The sequence below is a fragment of the Pezoporus occidentalis genome, unplaced genomic scaffold (genome assembly GCF_034315485.1).
Source record: "Pezoporus occidentalis ecotype Australia unplaced genomic scaffold, CSIRO_AGI_Poc_V1 ctg8, whole genome shotgun sequence".
NCBI lineage: Eukaryota > Metazoa > Chordata > Aves > Psittaciformes > Psittacidae > Pezoporus > Pezoporus occidentalis.
In genome coordinates this window covers 3,750,618-3,772,759 of record NW_026916158.1, presented here as the reverse complement: position 1 = coordinate 3,772,759, position 22,142 = coordinate 3,750,618, and the positions used below count along the sequence as shown (strand labels likewise).

The 22,142-nt window shown below is 43.7% G+C and overlaps 1 protein-coding gene across 1 annotated transcript; it reads left to right on the top strand.

Annotated features, from left to right (window-relative positions):
* The first annotated feature begins 6,605 nt into the window (after positions 1–6,605).
* IGSF10 (immunoglobulin superfamily member 10) lies at positions 6,606–21,416 on the top strand. The gene is made up of 7 exons (XM_062603016.1): positions 6,606–6,743; positions 7,166–7,410; positions 9,234–9,363; positions 11,227–11,617; positions 12,309–16,373; positions 17,451–18,351; positions 19,366–21,416. The coding sequence occupies exons 2-7, from the start codon at positions 7,217–7,219 to the stop codon at positions 21,272–21,274; spliced, it is 7,590 nt and encodes a 2,529-aa protein (XP_062459000.1). The 5' UTR covers positions 6,606–6,743; positions 7,166–7,216; the 3' UTR covers positions 21,275–21,416.
* The last annotated feature ends 726 nt before the right edge of the window (positions 21,417–22,142 follow it).

Here is a 22,142-nt window from a genome sequence, read left to right as displayed (position 1 = left end):
TTTAAAATATTTCTACACAGATAAGAAATGCTGACATGCTGCTTTATCACAAATTTTAGCATTTTATTTTGTTATTAATTCCCCTTATAAGGAAACAATAAAAGAGTCTGATTCTGACACAATTAGGCATATGATCTGGCACCATACAGAGAATTGGCAGATAAAATATTAAAAGAATTTGGCCAGCAAGAAGCTGTGAAGAACAACATGGAAACATTTTACAGAAGGCCTTTAAGGAGAACAGGCATAGTACAGAGAGAAGGGAGAGCATAAGGAGGAATAAAGTGAGGCAGAGAGGGAATGTTGTGTGACAAGAATTGGGGGCCCTGAAGTACTATCTGCAAAACAGCCATATCAATCTCACAAGGAAACCTCATGCATGTTGGAGGGAATGGTCAGTATCTGCAATGGAAGAACAAAGAGAATCATAGAATAATAGAATAGTTAGGGTTGGAAAGGACCTTAAGATCATCTAGTTCCAACCCCCCTGCCATGGGCAGGGACACCTCACACTAAACCATGGCACCCAAGGCTCTGTCCAGCCTGGCCTTGAACACCACCAGCGATGGAGCCTTCACAACCTCCCTGAGAAACCCCTTCCAGTGCCTCACCACCCTAACAGGAAAGAATTTCTTCCTTATATCCAATCTAAACTTTCCTTGTTTAAGTTTTAACCCATTACCCCTGGTTCTGTCACTACAGTCTCTAATGAAGAGTCCCTCCCCAGCATCCCTATAGGCCCCCTTCAGATACTGGAAGGCTGCTATGAGGTCTCCACTCAGCCTTCTCTTCTCCAGGCTGAGCAGCCCCAACTCTCTCAGCCTGTCTTCATATGGGAGGTGCTCCAGTCCCCTGATCATCCTCCTGGCCCTTCTCTGGACTTGTTCCAGCAGTTCCATGTCCTTTTTATGTTGAGGACACCAGAACTGTGCAAAATACTCCAGGTGAGGTCCCAGAGAGCAGAGTAGAGAGGATCACCTTCTTTGACCTGAAAAGCAAACATCATCAAACAAAAAACAGGTACACAATTCAGATTTTGCTGACGCCGATACATAAAACACATCAGGATGGTGTTCTTTAAAATTGTGTCCTGCCTTCTTAATGTAATTCCTTTTGACTCCTGTAAATCAAGGTAACAATCACTATTTCCTTCGAGATCCTGGCTTTATGATTCTTGCCATTCAGCCCCATCATCCCTACAATTTGCTTGAAGGAAACTGATAATATGCCTGAAGATACAGAAACCTTATGCAGCAACTCGTGACATGCGTGGAACACATGCAGCTCCTTTGCACTGGTGGCTGCTGCTGCTGCTGCACCAGGAATGACAGCATTCTGACTTATGAACAGTGTTGGGTACTAGAGATGCAGACTTGCTGCTTGAAAAGTAAGACTATTCCCATTTTCCAAGGCTTCATTCCCTAATGCTTGAGTCATTTTGCGCTGACTTGTTCAAGTCAAGGAAGAAGAAAAAGAAAACAGTCATTAAAAAAGTAAACAAAAGAACCCAAAAGCAAAATTAAAAGCACCAAATTACAAACTGTAATACAGGGTGGGTTAACGTGTGCACTTGAAAAGTGTGTGTGGATTTGACTTCATAGACCTGGTTTTCTTCAAGGATACAGAGGTGTAACCAATGTTGAAACACAAAATAAACTTAGTGGTGTTCAGTTCTAGGGCCTAGACTTCTACTTGTTTTGAATGGTATTTTTTTGCTTGATAAAGATCTCAGTATTGAAGCTTAAAACTATTAATTTTATATCAATGCACTCAACTAAGGTTCAGGTGAGCTTCTTTGTTTCTATTTATGTACTTCTGTGCAAGTAACATACCAATCATCCAGCAAACTTCTGCATCTCTCCACTGAGCTCCTCTGGTTTTAGATGCACTGCCATGACCTCACTGCTCAGCTGCCCTTGAAATAAACATCCTCCTCTTCCTCAGGTCAGCCAGTTAGCTACTCTCATGGTTTAAGGCATGGTGCCAGCAAAAGTGAAACAACCGTAATGAAGGTAACGTGCCCACCGTGAATTACATGTGGTTCGAAAAGCACGCAAAGTATACAAACGTGCTGTGGAGCAACACTGCCTTTCCTCCATGCTTGTACAAAGTTAGGTTATATCACATAAATGTAAATTAGTATTGAATTGCTAAAATCCATACTTTTCTTAGTGTGCGTAACTTGCTGTGAAGACTCAGTTAGAAAGTACTTTCTTTAATCATCTTTCCTTTTCTCAGCACTACTGAGTTTACACTCAACCACACTTTCTTGCCAAAACATAGTTTCACTTAACAAAAAGCTCCACAGTAATGAGTTCCATCTAAAGCAATGACTTTTCCCATCAGACATGTGCCAGAATTTGCCAGCAAAACAGAGATCAGCATAGGTTTGTATAACCATTGTATTTTCTGTAAGGCTACTCCATTAAATCACAACCACATTATAATGTAAAATATTCCACATGTTCTTCAGCAGCCTTCTGGAGGGAGAACTTAGTACTTTTTGTAATTTAATACTCTGTTTCTCAGAAGCATAGTAAGAGCTAGGTTTTAATTACAACACATAATATATCCCTAGATAAACACTGTTCTCTTAAAACTTTGACAAGCTACTTGTGCATTTTAAATGTTTTTTATTATTATTATTTATTTTAATGCAGATTTTCAAGTATGTGGTTTTGGAAAATACTCTCAGCAGTAACTTCAGTCCCTTCTCTACAGTTATGGAAACTAGTACAGATCATTAAAAAAATGTCTTTTACCTCACGTTTACACCCACAAAGAAACAACGAGGACGATCAGGGGACTGGAGCACCTCCCATATGAAGACAGGCTGAGAGAGTTGGGGCTGCTCAGCCTGGAGAAGAGAAGGCTGCGTGGAGACCTCATAGCAGCCTTCCAGTATCTGAAGTGGGGCCTACAAGGATGCTGGGGAGGGACTCTTCATTAGGGACTGTAGTGACAGAACCAGGGGCAATGGGTTAAAGCTCAAACAGGGGAAGTTTAGATTGGATATAAGGAGGAAATTCTTTCCTGTTAGGGTGGTGAGGCACTGGAAGGGGTTGCTCAGGGAGGTTGTGAAGGCTCCATCGCTGGTGGTGTTCAAGGCCAGGCTGGACAGAGCCTTGGGTGCCATGGTTTAGTGTGAGGTTTCCCTGCCCATGGCAGGGGGGTTGGAACTAGATGGTCCTTTCCAACCCTAACTATTCTATGATTCTATGGGTCACCCCACGAGCCTTGACCTCAGTAATCTAGTAAAAAAAAAATTACTTCTGAAAGCAATTCATCTTCTGCCCTTCAGACTGTAATAAAGATTTAGAAAACATACCTAATGACAGGCCTGCAATCCTCTCTTCATCTCCCAGGGGAACAGAATTCAGTAGGACCAGGTGATCGCTCAAGTTTTGACCTCTTGTCAGGGTCGTACCTAAAAAGGTCATCACGTAATTTAGTGCCAGGGCTCAGCTGAGGCTTTGTTATTCTTTCTGAGACCAAAAGGGCCAGGTAGCACAAGCACATTAGTGTTACTCAATATAAGCACCCACACCGAACCAAACTAAGGCCACATACATGTTTCACAAAGACAGATGCTGAGGTTACAATGAACGTCATCCAGTAGACACCTCAAGTAAAGTTTTAGCTGGTGGACACATTAAATCCTGTTATTACCAACTTCATGCATGTCCCATAGTTTGTGCTACATTTCACAATTTCAGAAGATGTTCACTTTTAAGCACAGATCACCATGATCTTTACTACTAAGCATACACAGCCACTTTGTGGATTTAGATCACTTCCTTATCTGTTTGATTTTTAATTTGGAAAATTTTAGAACCTTTACAAGATATTTTTAGGCTTTATCTTATCTTTTAAAGTCTTATCTTTTGTCTACTCAAATCTGTAATACCTGGCTGTTACAGTTAGCTTTCCTGAGGTTTAGTCAATATTGGAAAATCCTGTCATGCTGTGGATTAAGTGTTTTCAAATCTCCCTGTAGTCTTAGTATGGGTTATTTTGCCATCCCAATAAATTAATCCCACTGTATATACTTAATATCTCTTCCTGGCTTTAGATAAACCATGCTAAGAAGGGACTCTCATAGATACACCAAAAGCCTTTACTTATTTATTTCCCCTGGAAAAACACTGTGTTTTAGCAAATAATCCACTCTGAGGACAACCTCAGAAAACATCCCACCAAGACTGAAAGCCTCGTGTGACAAGCAGGCAGTGGCGAGACACTTACTCCAGGTCAGGCACAGTGCGCCTATTTAAACCACAAATATGCAGATCTTACCTGATGTGCATTCAGATTGGTGGTGGGTTTTTCCAAAATGCTTGACTAGCTGGAGTTCGTGATTTTTCTTACAACCATCACAACAGGACAGGTTCACATACCAAAACATGGCAGTACCATCAAAATAGGACAGTGTGCTCTCCTCATGTCAACAAGAGGCAAGACATCTGAGTAAGTGAAAATGTTATTTTCAATACATCATTCTCAGAGAATTATTACTGGTATGTGTGCAAAAACAGGTGTGAAGCACTTGATCAGTTTTCTTGAGTCTGCAAGAACAGGGACCTTGTTTTTACCAAAGCAGCCTAACAGATTTGGTTTGTCCTAGGACAAGGCTGACAAGTAGAGAACTGCACATACTACAGGTTCTGTTTGGCATCATGGCTCAGAGGTAAACAGATCCATGCTGGCTTCAGGTGCTGTGGCTTTCCTGATGGAAAACTGAAACATATGTCAAAATTAACATTTCTCCAAGAAAAATACCAATTCTATGGAAAAAGCAAGATCTCAGGAACAACACCCCCCACCCCGAGAAAAAAAAAAAAAAAAAGAGAAAAAAAAACAACCAAACAAAAAACCCCAAAGCACTTTGGCTGAAAATTTCTACTCAGCTCAAAGCACAAATGTGTCTTGCATGAAGGTTCACATGAAGCCAGTTGCCACTGACTTGTGTACTTCCTTACACACCAAAAGCACAACCCAGGGTCATTTATGTTGTGTACATTACCCTAATTTCCTCTCATTTCTTCCTGTACCCTGAAGCCAGTATTCTTATCTTTTAAATCCAGAGCAGTCAATATGCAAACTAATACCAAGAAAGTATTAGAAATTGCCTAGGCAGATTTATGACTGACACTACATCAAATATAACCACAGTGATGCTGAAGTCACCCTATCTCAGACAAACAGCATTTCTGCAGAAGAATGTGAGGTTTGTGTGACATTGTTAAGGAGCTTATTTCCTGAACCAATAGTGATTCGTTGTTAATTTGGAACATACAGAGTCATAAACGTGTGACACAGCTGAAACTGTCATAAACCTGGATGAGGGTCAAGTAAGTTGTGCATCTCACCCAAAGTATCTGAACTCAGCCGCTCTTTGCCATACACAGACAGAAGGAATTTTGCGGTTGGACCACAAACAGTCATATTAACACAATTACTACTGTGCCGCATGTTCCACCAACAGAACTCTGAGGAATATAGAACTGAAAAAAGCCAGAGACAAGGACTGCCAAGCACATTTGGGCTTCAGTGGGAAAAATGCAGGCGCTGGACAAAAATGGGCAATGCTAGTACACGTGCCAGTGTCGATTGATAGTAATAGTGAGTAAGAGACAGAGAGGGGAGGAAGAAGTTATGAGGCTCCTTCCAGTGCTGCTCGGAAAACGCATTTAGAGTCACAGAATGATCTGGGTTGGAAGGGACCTCTGAAGGCCACCCTACGCCAACCCCTTCCATGGCAGGGGCACGTTCCACTGCAGCAGGTTGCTCGGGACCCCTCCAACTGCCTTCAGTTGTAAAATTATAGAATCACAGAACGGTTTGGGTTGGAAAGGACCTCAAAGATCATGCAGTTCCAACCCCCTGCCATGAACAGGGACAGCTTCCACTAGAGCAGATTGCTCAAAGCCCCATCCAACCTGGCCTTGTTTCCACGGTTTTCCTCAAAGTTCCCAAGTGTTAACTTTGTGCGGTCAGGGAGATACCGGAAATCCCCTGCCGCATAGAGGGCTGATGTTTAACTTCTGACCCTGGCTGCATAAGGACACAGTAATTTAACATTAATTAAAGCTTCTATTAAAATACAGTTGTGAAGTTTAGCAGTTCAAGAACGATTAGTGCCAGGTAATCACTTGTTAACTATCTAGTAATCTTTTCTAACACTTTCTTTCGTTAGAAAAGTGCCATCAACCTCGCCTGTTGCCGCGCAGAACGCGGGGAGCTGCAGCACTGGCAGAAGGTGATCCTTGCCCCGGCGCAATCGGCAGCCGTTCTAACGGGCCGCCGGCCCCTTTCCCGACACGAGTCCCCACTGGGGCAGTGGGGCCGGGGGCACCGGGGGGGTCTGCAGGCCCCAGCACCCCCAGGCCCCATGTCCCCCGAGGAGCCACACTGGGGGCCTCTCCCCGTCGTCCACACCCCACACCCCCCCTCAGCCGCGCCGTCCCCGAGGACAGAGCCGGGCAGGAGCCTCCTTCGGCAGCCCCGGCCCCAACACCGCGTCCCCCCCGCAGCGCGGCAGCGCCTCCCGGGAGGAGGAGCCGGCGGCGGCGGGACTCGCCCCGCCCGGCGCGGCTCTGCCCCGAGGTAGCGGCCCCGCCGGGCACTGCAGCCGCCACAGAGGTCAGGCAGGTAGGGGCAGGCGGCGGCGGGGCGAAGCCTCGGATCCCGGGCGCCCCGCGGCCAGGTACACCAGCGGCGGCGGGCACCGCGCCCTGGCGCAGGTAGAGACGGGCGCCGGGCCCTGGGGAATCGCTGTGTGGCCGCAGCGGCCGCTCCCGCCGCGCGGGCTTTGAAATGAGTCAGTTTTGCTTGGAATAATTATTGGCAAGCGAGGAGCCGACGTGTTCCTTCCCGAGGATAAATTGCTCGCAGATCGATGAACGCTCCGCACAGTCGTGAGGTAACGACAGCCACATCCTTCGGTTTTCACGGCTGCTTCCTTCGGGAATGAAAACTTCACCTGTAAGCACCGGCACATCGCAGCAAGACGAAGACAGTGTGAGGCTGTTTCTTTTAAATGACGAACGTTTTAGCACATTACACAGCTGGAAATACGAAGTCGTCTTGTTTTTTTTAGCTTAAAACTGAGCAGCTCAACGTGGGTGTTACTAACGCGTCTGTGTTTTGTTTTTTTTTTTTGCAGGAACCCATCTGCTCTTGCTGCGCAGGATGGTAGCATAGTGTTTTCTGCAGGATGAAGGCGCCAAGAGGAGGCAGGTGCTGGTGGCTGGGGACCTTCCTCGCCGCCTGCCTGGCTGCCTTTCCCGGCAGTACCGCCTGTCCCAGGCTCTGCGCCTGCTATGTCCCCACCGAGGTGCACTGCACGTTCCGGTACTTCACTGCTGTCCCACCGCACATCCCTCCAAATGTGGAGCGCATCAATCTGGGGTATGTTTAACATCAAGATCCTAAATGCACAGACCAGTTACCAACACTTTGCAAAGCAGTAATTAATAGTTTCCAGATTTAGGGCTAAAATGAACCAAAGCAATAAATACATCTTAAGAGGTCAGTGCTCTGCTGTATTCAAAAGTGGTTGTAGTTACAGCTAGGAAAGCCTAAGACCATCAACACTAAGTGGAAATTTGGGGATGTATCACGGGCATGTAAGGACTTCAAAAAGTCTCGACCGTAAATGAATTCTTTTATATTACCCAAACATTTTGCATCTGCAACATGGAACTCAGAAGGAGTCTGAAACAGAAAGAATTGTTTCCAGGAAATGATAGTTCAGAGCTCAGACAGTGGGCTGGAAAACTAGTACATGTGTTAAAATCTTCAGAGACTTTGCTATGACTTTAGAATGTCACACAATGCTGGTATCTGTGCGTTTATCTATCAACTTCATGGGAAATAACACTTGCCTGAATGTTTCAGCTTCCAAAGTGGTTCTGTTCTGTGGGTGGTTAAAAGGAATGGGGAACAAATTCTATATGGGCTCACTGACCTGTTAACAGGGTTTCCAACAAGTACAATCAAATTATGAGATTAATCAGCAATATTTGACTCATTCTTGCATCACTTTTGATACGTATAACCTTCGAATCATCCAATATGTGTATGCAGAAAATGTAAAAGGAAGTTTTTGTTGAAGTTTTTCCCTTTATCTGCCTTATGCTTCCAGGCAACATATCCAGCTCCCAGCTCCTGACTCCTCTCTGCCCTTTCCTTCCACTGATTTTGTCAGTGTTGTCCAGAAATGCTGTATATAAAATCTGACAATTAAGTACAAGTACTTTTAGAGGGTTATGGGTTACCTTAGGAGGAGGACATGTGCCTGAAATACATTAATTACTATTATGGAAAGGCCATCTATCTGACTGATGATTTAATCTAATTTACTGTCACCACAGGGCATAGGAAGCGTAAAAGGACCATGAGAACAGTCTCTGTGTTAGCTAATCAGCTGAGGCAAGGGGGTAGTAGTCATGAACTCAAAGGCATCACAGAGTAGGTACTCAGCATTTGCGAGGCTTACACACCTTGTACTAATGCTGGGACAGCATAGCATCACCACAGCCAATACTCAGGCTGGCTAGACTTAGATACAACCGATGGTCAAACCTCCCATAGCAGTGCAGCTCTAGTGTGAAGGGTGTTCGGTTTCATTTTTAGCTTGCTGTTTAAATCCAGCCTAGTCTATCCATACTGTATGTATACTCATGGAAAATAGGGGAGGCTGAGGCTACACCTGCATTAACAAGTTGTGGGCAACACTGAATACCTGCAGAATGGGAATAAAACTCAAGATGTAGCCAATGCAGGGATGGACTGCCAAGCACTCTTCAGAACCCACCTGCACTGTAGCTGAGGCCCAGCCACCATCGCATAGGTCCCAGGAGACAGGTCACGCCCAGGACCCCTGGTTTTACCTGAGCCTCAGTGGACAGCAGAGGAGGCTCGCTCTTGTTCATGGACTTCTCTGTGATGCTGTAGTGTTGGGAAAGCCCTCGATTGAAAGAGGCATCAATGTATTACCAACCTTCACCATTACAGAAGCTCACAGCTCTTCTGCATTGAAGCCCAGACCTGGCTTCAATGAATTATTCCTGAAGGAATAGCTTATAATTTCATCTTGGCAGTCAGAGGTGCTGTGTACCTTTATGCATTTCCAAAGAGTTGTTCTTTTGTTTTGGTTTTGTTTGTCTGTTTGAAACTTGTGAAGTTTATGTCTGACTAAACCCAGGTCTGGGATGAAATGTTTGTTACAGATACAACAGCTTGCTCAGACTGACAGAAACAGATTTTTCTGGCCTAGAGAAACTGGAGTTACTGATGCTGCACAGCAATGAAATAAATACAGTCCCTGATAAGGTGTTCAATGATTTATATTCATTACAGGTAAGAACTAAATGACCTAATCTTAATTAGGAGATGACCTAATCTTAATTTTTGTTCTGACTTAAACAGTTTGCAGTAATACTGATAAATGGAAGCAGACCAGCAGTATGTAGCATTTTGGTTTCCTATTTCTTATTGTATCCACGTGAAAGATGAGGGAAATGCCTTTCCTTCCCAGGAGGGCATCTGAGTACAGTTTAAAGAGCGTAGCAGACATATTGGTAGGTACCTGTATCTTAAAGGACAACTGCAGTTTAAACTCTTGTTCACATGAGGGAGAAAGACTGCAGAACTCCAAGTACTGCAACTGTGGTAGAAAACTTGTATTTAGTTAAACTGTTAGTCGATTTTTTATCTTTTTTTGAGGACTTTTTGCCATCCACATTTCCCTTTCCCTTCAGGACATTATAGCCCTGTCCCTTTCTGTCCTTCATTAAAAATTGGCTCCTACTGAACATATTACATATAAACATTTAAATCCTTTAAAAAAACCTTGGGTTTATAATTTAGTATGTATTTGTGGACTTCTAAAATGCAGTGTTTGATGCCTGTTTTGTTCTTTAACTGAAATATTTCCTATTTATAAAATATTGACTATATTTACATGTATTTTGAAAATTAGTAAATGTATGGTGTCATACAGGGATTCTGAAGCTGTCATCTCAGTATGTGCCATGTAGATACTCATATATAAAGAATTACTTAGACGATTATTTAGGAACAGCCATTCCCAACTAATTCAATGTACAGATAACACTTATTCTCCAGTTAAACTTTCATCTAGAGCTGTTGTTAACTGCTAGTGAGCAGTAACAATGTTTTAGCTGTGATGAAGTAAGAACACAAGAGACCTGAACTGTTCCAACAGAAAACTCGGGATTTGCTCAGTTGCTGGTTATAGGATTAGGAGGGAAAAGCAGAAACCAGAGAAGCTGTGGAGCGTACAGATCTCCAGGTTGCATTAGTGCTTACAAAGGGTAGCTCTGTGCCTGAAAGCTTGCTTGGTAACTCCTCACAACTGACTTAATAAAATAAGCTTTATAGAGTCCAACAGGCTTTCCCTCCCCTATCAACAAGGAAGATGGCAGCACAATTACAGACAGACTCACAGAATCATTTTATCATAGATATTTCTAATGGAATTTTATTGGGCAAGTAAACTTGAACATTTTTGTGATTTTTCTACTTCTCAATAGTTTTCAAAATACAGAATTCAGACTGCAATGGTAGAATTCTAACAGGAAAAGTAACAACGAAAAGGGCGTCTTGGGCACCATATTTTATCCCTCAGCAATATGCCAGGTTTGTGCATCTCAGAGTTACGAATTTGACTTTTATCCAGTCAGCAGCAACATGGCACCTGAGAGCTAGGGTTAGGAAAGTACACACCTCAGATGACACAAATCCTGAAACTTGGGGCACACTTTGCAGATTCTGTTGGTTAAGCAGAAATCAAAATAGATTCTTGCATGCATTTTTATAGTCATAACACTGGCTGGAACAAAAATCACTACCACAGCTTATGGTCAAATTCTGCTTCCCTTTTTCGTAAGCGTAGCTTAATTGGGATGGTTTTTATTTCTATTTTTAACAAGAAATAAGCATGGTTTTATTTTTTAATCACTGCATTTTGTAAATGTGACTGCAGAAAGGTCACCCTGATGGACTGTTGGAACAAGAAGCATCCTTTTAGTCCTGCAACTAACATTGCGTTTACTTCTCTTACTAAGTTTTTCCAGTCAATTGCTGCCATTACTGGTCTGGTGAAGTCCTTGACAGGGTAACCATCAATCAGAATGTGTTAGGAGTCTTAACAGTATAACATGGCTTAATATTATACACTTATTACTTTTTCATCAACAGGTCTTAAAAATGAGTTATAACAAGGTCAGAGTTCTTCAGCAGGATGTTTTTCATGGTCTGAAGAGCTTGGTACGACTGCATATGGACCACAATAAAATTGAGTTTGTAAATCCCTATGTTTTCTATGGACTCACATCACTGAGGCTGGTGCACTTGGAAGGAAATCTACTTAAGCAGCTTCATCCAGATACTTTTGTCACCTTGTGCTATAGCCAAATATTTAAAATATCCTTCATGAAGCACATATATTTGTCAGACAACATGCTGACTTCACTGCCACAAGAAATGTTTTCCTACATGTCTGAGCTAGAGAGTGTTTACCTTCATGGAAACCCATGGTCCTGTGATTGCAACCTCCAGTGGTTTGCAGAATGGGCAAAAGCAAGACCAGGTGAGCTAAAGGCTTTGTTTATGCTTCTAATCATGTTATAGCATCTTGCTCTCTCTGTAACTGTCCTTTATTCATTTGTTTATTCTCCCAGAAAAGACTGGAAGACAGGAATTTTGCAGGTGCATGTAATCAAGATAAATAAATTAATACCAGTCAGTTTTCCAGATTAAATGAATCTAGTGGTCTTAACCTATTCCAAAGTGCAGCTTAATGGAACACTTTCCTTGGACAGTCCAAAGCTTTTGTGCCCAGGGGACTCCACAGGGAATAAGGAAGCTAATTTTTATGTAACTGGTAAGAATGAAGGCTACATTGTACTTGATTTTTCCAAACAGAAGTAAGGAACAAGACCCAAGAACTTTTTCATTTGCTGCTCTGAGCAGAGGTTGCACACGATAGCATAGTGTCACTCTCGCCTTGCCAGAACCTGTGTCGCTCAGAACCAAGCTACAGCCGGGTACCCCAACAGAGCCTGCCTTGCACCATGTAGAACTGGGACAGAAGGATTCTGTATGGGGCTGCAGTAGCAACAGTCCTTAGGCAGTTTCACCAGAGAAAATTCATAGGTTTTCTTAGGTTACTTTAAGACTAACTTTGTTAATATCCAAGAGAACAACCTGCTGGTAGTTAAATGTCTTTTTAATACTAAAATTCGTATTACAAGAGCTTACGGCATTTTTCTTTCCTTCAGATGTTGTAAAGTGCAAAAAAGATAGAAGTTCTGGTGCTCATCAATGCCCAGTTTGTGCTAATCCCAGAAATCACGAAGGGAAAAGCTTAGTGGATGTTCCTTCTGCATCTTTAACCTGCACTAAGCCAGCTATACATGACTCCCTGAAATTTAAAAACCTCACAGTACCAGATGATGGGGATTTCAATTCCGTATCTCCCAAAGAATTCATAGCTCCTATAGGATCCATGGTTTTGAACATGACCGACCAAGCAGGAAGCCGAGGTAACTTGGTTTGCAACATCCAAAAACCTAAAGAAATGTCTCCCATCTCATTTGACAAAGATGGCAACAGTACAGTGCTCAAAACAGCGTTCTCAGCATTTCTGGTATGTGGCATTGATTATGAGCATATTCAGCAGCTGTGGAGCATACTGGCACTGTACAGTAATTCTCCCTTAAAACTGGAAAGGAGTGCCCTAGCAACTAACGTGCCTTTTATTAGCTACAAATATAAACAAATTTACTCTGAAAAAGATGAACTTTTTACCAATATAGAGACTGAACTGAGAGCTGATCCACCTTGGTTAATGCAAAGCAAAGTGGCATTACAGCTAGACAGGACAGCAACCACACTTAACACCTTGTACATCCAGTACTTTACGGACGCTCAGATTATTTTGCCCAGTGCTAACAAAAGAGGAGTAAGAAATAACTGGGCCATCATCTCCAGGGACAACAAAACACAAACAGAGCACACTGTTTTAGTGGGGGGGACAGTAGAACTAGAATGCCAAGCAATTGGAGAACCAGCTCCTGCAGTAGAGTGGATACTGGCTGATGGGAGCAAAGTTAGAGCTCCTTATATCAGTGAGGATGGGAGAATCATAGTAGTTAAAACTGGAACATTCACATTACGGACAGCTGATACTTTTGACACCGGGCTTTATCACTGCATAGGCACAAATTACAATGATGCAGATACTCTCACATTTAGAATTACTGTGGTCGATCCTTACGTGGAACACAGCAATGTAAATGGAGCCCAACTTTCTGCATTTGTTGGCAGCACACTCTACCTTCCCTGTACATCCAGTGCTGTTCCAGATGCTTCCATTAGTTGGGTATTGCCTGAGCATGAGATTCTTCATCTTTCTGTAAGAAACAAACATATTTTTGACAACGGTACCTTAAAAATACAAGGGGTAACAGAGCAAGACAGTGGGTACTTTCAATGTGTTGCAGCCAACCAGTATGGTGTTGATCTTTTGGTTTTCCAAGTGCTAGTTAGAAAGGATGAAACTGCTCTGAAGAAAAAGCAGATAGTTGTGGGAGAATGGGAAGAGGGTGATGGCTCTGGTAATGCAATGCTGGCCTCTGCTACAACACAGAAATATCCTCTAGCTACTCTAGCTCCCTTGACAGCTAATCAGGAATCTGCTGCCTCAGCATTCAGAAATCGGATTGCACAAACTGCACATAAAAGGAATGGCTACAGGAACATGACTTTCAGGCACTACAGGAACAAAATAAGCAGGCGGCTCAGAGGACACAGAAGGCAGTTTGTTTCCTCAGCCAGGAGAGTCGACCCACAGCGCTGGGCAGCCTTTTTGGAAAAAACAAAGAGGAACTCAACATCGATGGAAAATAGAGAAGTTGCAACAAATCCACCTATTGAAGTCCACACGTTCTCAGATTTACCTGGAATTGAGGAGGGAACATCTGGTGATCTTGTATCTCTAGAAGAAGAATTCATGATTCCAGTAACAGAGACAGTCCCGGTATCTACTCTGGGGAGAGCAACAGAAAACATAGTAACTGCAGGGCCTGAGAGAATCATGAGTAACACTCCTGCTATTAAAACCTCTCTCCTTGTTCCAGAGGCAGTAACTCCTCTCCCCTATCCATTTTCACAGTTTCTGTCATCTGACAGCAGAAGGCCACAAACATATCTAAAACCTACAATTACAAACTCATGGGAAAGATCTGATTTAAGTCTAATATCAGCAAGTGGTGTAAAACAATCAACTCATCATCAAATTCAGATTATTCAGAACATTACAACTCGTACACCCCAGGCCCCGCAGCAATATGGAAGACGAAGGAAAATTTCTGGTAGGAGGCGAATTGTTAGACCAGGACGTATTCCAAGTATGAAAGAGCACAGATACGATTTGGGGAGGCTAGTATCTGTCAGAGGAAATACAGCTGTGGCTGCAGATGTTCAACTGAACATGAAATATATGTCAAATTTACCAACTTTAAATAATTTAAGCAGCTCCATCAACCCATTTAGCCCAGAAGCACCTCTGTCCTCCCCCTCGATCACAAACATGCCATTGGAGCACCCAGCAGGTACTCCACAAAATACAGTGTTCCTCAGGAAAGAGGAAAATGAAGCTAGTGAAAGGGAGAAAGATACTACAGTCATGACTTTCATTATGAAGGCCACCCCAGATACTCCTGAATGGCAATTACAGAGCAGTGCTCCATTTCAGACAGGGACCAATACAGTCCAACCTTTTACCATCAGACTACCAACAGCAGCAACCCACACAGCTCATGTTGCTACAGATAATACATATACTGTAAGCACTAAGGTATCTTCTACCCTTGAATCAGTCTCATCCAGCATTAAGCCTAGAATGTCACCAGAAAATTCCCAAAGAGGAAAAATTACTTGGGAACTTCTCTTTGGAAATGGTGCGCAAAAAGAGGTTCTGAAGAAGCGACCAAAACAGCAGACGGATAAGTTTCCATCAACAGAGGTATCGACCATGCATCCTAAAACTACAACATTGTTATCTGTGTTCAAAATGTCTCCTCTGCACTTTATGCCTACTTCAACAGGTGGGAATCACAGCAATGGTTTCTTGTCTTTAAACAAACCCATTCATTATGGCAATGCTAAGTCAGAACATCTTCCCACTGCAAAACTGCATTCTTCCTCTAATCCTGCAACTAGTGCCACCAAAGAAATGTATGTAACTCATTTGAAGCCAACAGTTCGACCTGTTATTGCCCCTCAGACTGACACCAAAATCACCAAAAGTAAAACATACAGAATGGGAAAAAAGAGAGGTCAGAGGAAAAGGCTCCTTACGACACCTACTTCACAAAGCATGACTGCAGGCCACAGCACTGCAGTGATTCTGCCTCTGAATACAGCCGTGCCTGTCATGACAACAGTTAAATCACTGACTATGCCTACAAGTCTTATCCCTGCAAAACCTCTCTCTGAGAGTGTGAGTGCAGGCTCAATGGCAGAAGTGCCAGCACTGTGGATCCTTAACACACCAGATGCTCCTCAGCTCACGCCTGCAGCAGCCATGGAGACACTGGCTACCCCTGTCACGTGGAGGAACAGCCAGTCAGCTGTGCTACCACAGAGCCCCACCACACCAATCCAGACAACAACACAGCTTTCAAAGCCTTTCAGCACCCCAGGCACACAGCCTGCCACAGCCTGGGTGGCAGCTGGGTCAGAACCTGCTCAGCAAATTGAAGCCACCGCAACAGCAGGTGAACAATCATGGCCAAAACCAGAGAAGAGTGTTACCCAAGGCAACCAAGTAGCACAGCCCACATTCCCAGCAAGAAGTGTGTCAAGTGCTCCTGCTGCTAGCACAGACATCACTCCTGCCAGCATCCAGCATCCCACCCCACCACCAGCCCTCGCAGCAGTTGTGCCTCCTGCACATAATGACAGAACCAACTCACCTCCGTGGGGGGCAATCAAATTCTGGCAGAAGCCATCTGCTAAAGTCACAGAGAGGGCCAACACACTGGCTATCAACACACTGACCATGCTGAAGTCATCACAGATCGCAACTCCGCATGTGCCTCTGTGGGGAAGTGATAAGGACAGTTCTGTCAAAGGTTGGTCTGAAAAGAGGCAAGATCAAGAAACTACCACCCCCATTCCTATAGCCTTGGACTCTTTGAGCAGAAAACATTTGGCAAAACCCAGAATAATTGGAGGAAAATTAGCTGCTTTTACTGTACTAGCTAATTCAGATGCTTTTATTCCTTGTGAAGCTACTGGTAACCCTCATCCAACAATACAGTGGACCAAGATATCAACAGGTAAGATCGATAAACCTCTCTAGAATTTACCTTCCATTACAGTCATGTAATTTGGCAGATTTATGTGCCAAACCCAAGTATTGCATCATTTCAGAGTACCATGAAATATTGGTGAAAAGATGAACTTGGAGACAGTAAAAAAAGACAGATATCCCCAGACATCTTCTGGAGTATCTTACTAATACTGATGAAGTAGTTATTTATGGAAATTAAAAAAAAATATATCTATAATATACATTTAACTATAATTCTGTGCTTACTGTGAGAAGATTTCAGTATTTATTGTATGCTACTGGCTATTTCAGAACAGTAAGACAAGTAAAATCTGTCTGTGGTAACAAACCATCAAATCAAGTTAAAGCTGTGTTAAAATCACAGAATCATAGAATCGTTAGGGTTGGAAAGGACCTTAAGATCATCTAGCTCCAACCCCCCTGCCATGGGCAGGGACACCTCACACTAAACCATATCACCCAAGGCCTTGTCCAACCTGGCCTTGAACACTGCCAGGGATGGAGCATTCACAACCTCCCTGGGCAACCCATTCCAGTGCCTCACCACCCTAACAGGAAAGAATTTCTTCCTTATATCCAACCTAAACGTCCCCTGTTTAAGTTTTAACTTGTTACCCCATGTCCTGTCACTACAGTCTCTATTGAAGAGTCCCTCCCCAGCATCCCTATAGGCCCCCTTCAGGTACTGGAAGGCTGCTATGAGGTCTCCACACAGCCTTCTCTTCTCCAGGCTGAACAGCCCCAACTTCCTCAGCCTGTCTTCATACGGGAGGTGCTCCAGTATTTTTGAATACGCAAAGCCAAGTCACGACTATGCTTGATTGTTTGGATATGCAAAGCCTCATCTGCTTTATCCAAACTTTGTCTCTACTGAGGGCTAAGTTTGGGTTTTACTTTAAAGCTTTGTCACTATATGCAAAATATGATTATTTCTGTCTTCCTCACTATTGCCTTGGTTATTTGGGCAAAGTAGATGAGGGTGGGGAAAGCGTTTTCAGGGGCTGAGTAAAAAGAATCAGGAGAGATTCTGACATGCTGTACTGGTGTCCCCTTGCTTCTGTAGGGACCGATGCTCCAGAAAGCCGAGGCAACAAAGGATGGATAGTGTTTGCCAATGGCACGCTCTTCATCACCCGGGTAGGCCTGGAGGACCGCGGGCAGTACCTGTGCACGGCAGCCAACCCACATGGTGCGGCACGGCTCCAGGTCACGTTGTCGGTAGTGGCCTACCCACCCCGCATCACCGGCAGCAGGTGGCAGCTCCTGACCGCTCACTCCGGAAAGCCCATGGCAGTGAAGTGCAAAGCTGAGGGCAGGCCTCCTCCCACCATCTCATGGGTTCTAGCAAATAAAACACACATCTCTGACTCCTCAGCAGGAAATAACAAAGTTCACATGGAAACAGATGGCACTTTAATTATCAAGGAAGTCACTGTTTACGACAGGGGCCTCTATACATGTATGGCTAAAAACACAGCAGGCACTGACAAGCTGATTGTAAAACTGCAGGTCATTGCAGCACCTCCTGCTATTCTGGAAGAGAAGAGAGAACGTGTTGAAGTAATGATGGGGGAAAATCTGAAACTCCCTTGCACTGTCGAAGGGAATCCTCAGCCCACTGTCCATTGGGTCCTCTCTGATGGCACAGTGGTGAAACCCCTGCAGTTGGTAAATGCAAAGCTCTTCCTGTTCTCCAATGGGACCCTCCACCTCAGCAGTATCACCTCTTCTGACAGTGGGAATTACGAGTGCATAGCCACAAGCTCAACTGGCTCAGAAAGGAGAGTGGTGAGCCTTGTGGTGCAACACAGAGATACACTTCCAAAAATAGCTACTGCCTCTGAAGAAATGACTCGCTTGAATTTTGGGGATAAGTTGCTTCTGAACTGCACAGCGACTGGGGAGCCAAAGCCCAGGATCATCTGGAGGTTACCTTCCAAGGCAGTTGTTGACCAGTGGCACAGGTAGGAATCTTTTGGTTCCCCCACCTCTTGGAAACTTCAAACACTGTCTTCCCTGGTGCTCATTTAAGAGATTGTTACATCACTGAAACAATATATTGGGAACTAAATTCACTTTTAAATGTTTAACAGTGGTGAAATATCTGTGACAATGGCTTGTTATTACACATTATTCTATTACATTACTATATATTATACAATATATATTACATTATTATATTACACATAACAGGTCACATCAGTTGTCATAAGTTGGTGAGGTCTTACCAAAATGGATACAAGTCATATTTGAATTAAGGAAACTGATGTTAATCATGTATTGGCTGAATGGTGTTATTTTATAGGAGGAACAGTTATTTATAAGAGGTTTGTGAAGTGGGACTCAGGAGAAAAAGGCTTCTATAGTTGACTCTGCCAAGTCAACCTTTGAGCGGCTCTCCCCATGGCCCCTCCTACAGTAACACTGCACCTTTGCTTTGGGAGCGACAATCCCAGATTAGGATGCTCCTTGCAGGCTTACAAGAACTTGCAGCTGGGCTGAGAAATGAGGTCCAGGTTGTCTGTCTGCTGACAGGCAGTCAGGAAGCCATCACCCAGTGCTGATTGTCATTCTGGGCAAGATGCAGCAGCACTGCCAGCTGCCCTGGCTGGGCCAAGTGTTGTGGGTTGTCCTCAGGGGGAAGAACAAGGGAGAGGAGCAGAGGCCGGGGGAATCAGGGACATGAGGTTCAACAGGCTCATTTGTTCACAGAACAGCTTTTCAGCAAGGCAGAGGTAGCATGGTGCAGCTTTGCACACCTACATAGGGTCAGCAAGCACACAAGCATCAACATAGCAACAACAGCAGCAACTGCCTCAGGTTAGAACCCACTGGGTAGGTGGTGATTGGGACACAGTGCCTTTGGAGAGAACATCTGTATCGTGTCGTTCTGTTAATACTGTCAGTCACTGTCAGTGCTCAGTATTTACTTCCAGCATTTTGCTCCATAATTCTTTTCCTCTCTCTCCCCCCCACAGAATGGGAAGTCGAATCCACGTCCACCCCAATGGGTCCTTGGTTATTGAGGCAGTTACTGAAAAGGATTCAGGTGACTATTTGTGTGTTGCAAGAAACAAAATTGGAGATGATCTGATACTGATGAAAGTCAGCATCACAATGAAACCAGCCAAGATTGACCAGAAACAGTATTTCAAGAAACTGGTGCCATATGGAAAAGATTTCAGAGTGGATTGCAAGGCCTCTGGGTCACCCACACCAGAAATATCCTGGAGTTTGCCAGATGGGACAGTGATCAATAATGCAATGCTGGCAGATGACAGTGGACGCAGGTCTCACAGGTATGTCCTCTTTGACAATGGAACACTGTATCTCAACAAAATTGGAGTAACGGAAGGAGGAGACTATACCTGCTATGCTCAAAACACCCTGGGGAGAGATGAAATGAAGATACACATTGCTGTCATCATGGCAGCCCCTCAGATAAAGCACAGTTACAAGACATACTATAAAGTGAAAGCTGGAGATACGGCATTACTGGACTGCGAAGCTGCTGGGGAACCCAAGCCCCAAATATTCTGGTTGCTACCTTCCAGTGACATGATCTCCTCATCAACAGACAGACATTTCCTGCATGCCAACGGGTCTCTGTCAGTCAGTCAAGTCAAACTGTTAGATGCTGGGGAGTACATGTGTGTGGCTCGTAACCCTGGAGGGGATGACACAAAACTGTATAAACTGGATGTTGTTGCAAAACCGCCTGTCATAAATGGTTTATATTCAAACAAAACAATCATGAAGGTGACAGCAGTGAGGCATTCAAAGAAACAAATTGATTGTAGGGCAGAAGGGATACCTCCCCCTCAGATTATGTGGATCATGCCTGATAATATTTTCCTAACAGCTCCATATTATGGGAGCAGGATTGTAGTACACAAAAATGGAACACTTGAAATTCGGAACATAAGGCCTTCTGACACGGCAGATTTTATCTGTGTGGCACGTAATGATGGTGGGGAGAGTATGCTGGTGGTGCAGCTGGAGGTACTGGAAATGCTAAGGCGACCAATGTTTAAAAATCCATTCAATGAAAAAATAATAGCAAAACCTGGGAAAGCTACCGCATTGAATTGTTCTGTGGATGGAAACCCTCCACCTGACATAAGCTGGATGTTACCTAATGGCACGTGGTTTTCCAGTGGCATCAAGACTTCCCAGTTTCTCACAGGAAGCAATGGTACCCTTACCATCTATAATCCTGATGGAGACAAAGCAGGAAAGTACCGCTGTGCTGCCAGGAATAAAGTTGGCTACATTGAAAAGCTGATCATCCTGGAGGTTGGCCAGAAGCCCAGTATTCTCACTCACCCCACGAGGCCAGTGACAGGTATTAGTGGGGAGTCGTTGTCGCTTCACTGCCTGTCTGATGGGAATCCTAAACCAGCTACGGCATGGACTCTTCCAGGTGGGCACGTGCTGGATCGACCACAGATTAACAGGAAGTACATACTGCTGGAAAATGGCACACTGGTTATACGAGAAGCCACCATTCATGACAGAGGAAATTACGTGTGCAAGGCCTACAATAATGTTGGAGATTCCTCTGTAACCGTTTCTGTCATTATTGTAGCATATCCCCCAAGGATTATGAACAGGCCACCACAGACCATACACACAATGCCTGGTGCAGCTCTGCAGCTCCACTGCGCAGCACTGGGAATACCCAAACCAGAAATTACCTGGGAATTACCTGACCACTCAGTAGTGACTACAGGTCACCAAGGCCAAGCATCAGAGAATAGTGTGCTTCGTCCTCCGGGGACGTTACTCATCCAGAGTCCCCAGCCCTCAGATTCTGGCACATACAAGTGCACAGCGAAGAACCCTCTTGGCAGTGATTTCACAGTAACATATGTCCACATCCTCTGAAGTAAGAAATACTGCGTGAATGATAACAAAATCTACAGCTGGACTGAGTTCATTCCTGGGATAAGTTTAATCAAAGGCAGCCATAGGCATTCAAGTGCCTAAAAACATGTAGAGGATTCAGTCTGCAATGACTGTGCAAAAAGAGGAAGGACTTGAGGAAAGTAAGGTCTAGCAGCACTACTGAGAATTGGTTCTTTAAATTAAAACAGACTTAAGGCATTTTACTCTGCCACCAAACATTGAATATCAAACAGTTACTTTCTGGAAATGTACCTAGAGTTCTTCAGTAAAGGACAGACTTTTTCATATTAGCTTCATACTGTCCACCTTATATGACTATCAGGAGCATGGGTCACATAAAGCAAGGGTACCTGAGAACTAAAAAGCTGATTTTTTTATTGTGATGCAGGTTACTTTCTCCATGTGTTTGAAGAAAGTTTTTTTTGTTTGAAGAAAGTTTTCATGTTTAAAAAATATTTAGTATTTTTTTAATAAACTATCAATGGTGAAAAGAGTAGTAAAGTATTTTTAATAACACAGCTCTGTTTCACATTTGGTTTTTTTTTGCAGAACTTTGGAATGATATATCCAGAACAACTTCATTCTTATTTTTAAACGAGAGTACACTCTGTTTAGAAGAAGTATATGGACCACATATAGAAACACTCCACTCCTGGTTGGTATAATTTTCCTTCTGTACGTGAGTGGAAAACACCTTTGCAGTGATAGGCAATGGCTCCCCATATGTTGTACACTAATGAATCACTGACTGGTGAAATGAATCGTTTGACTGGTCAAATAAATCTTTGGAAAATTAAGCCAGTAACTAAATCTCAGTTTCTTATCTTCTTCCTGAGAGATAGGTTAA

Excerpts from the sequence above, each read along its gene's own strand:
- IGSF10 (XM_062603016.1), top strand. The coding sequence starts at position 7,217 with ATGAAGGCGCCAAGAGGAGGCAGGTGCTGGTGGCTGGGGACCTTCCTC. Across the intron at positions 7,411-9,233 it reads GTGGAGCGCATCAATCTGGG|ATACAACAGCTTGCTCAGAC; the intron begins GTATGTTTAACA and ends TGTTTGTTACAG. Across the intron at positions 18,352-19,365 it reads GTTGTTGACCAGTGGCACAG|AATGGGAAGTCGAATCCACG; the intron begins GTAGGAATCTTT and ends TCCCCCCCACAG.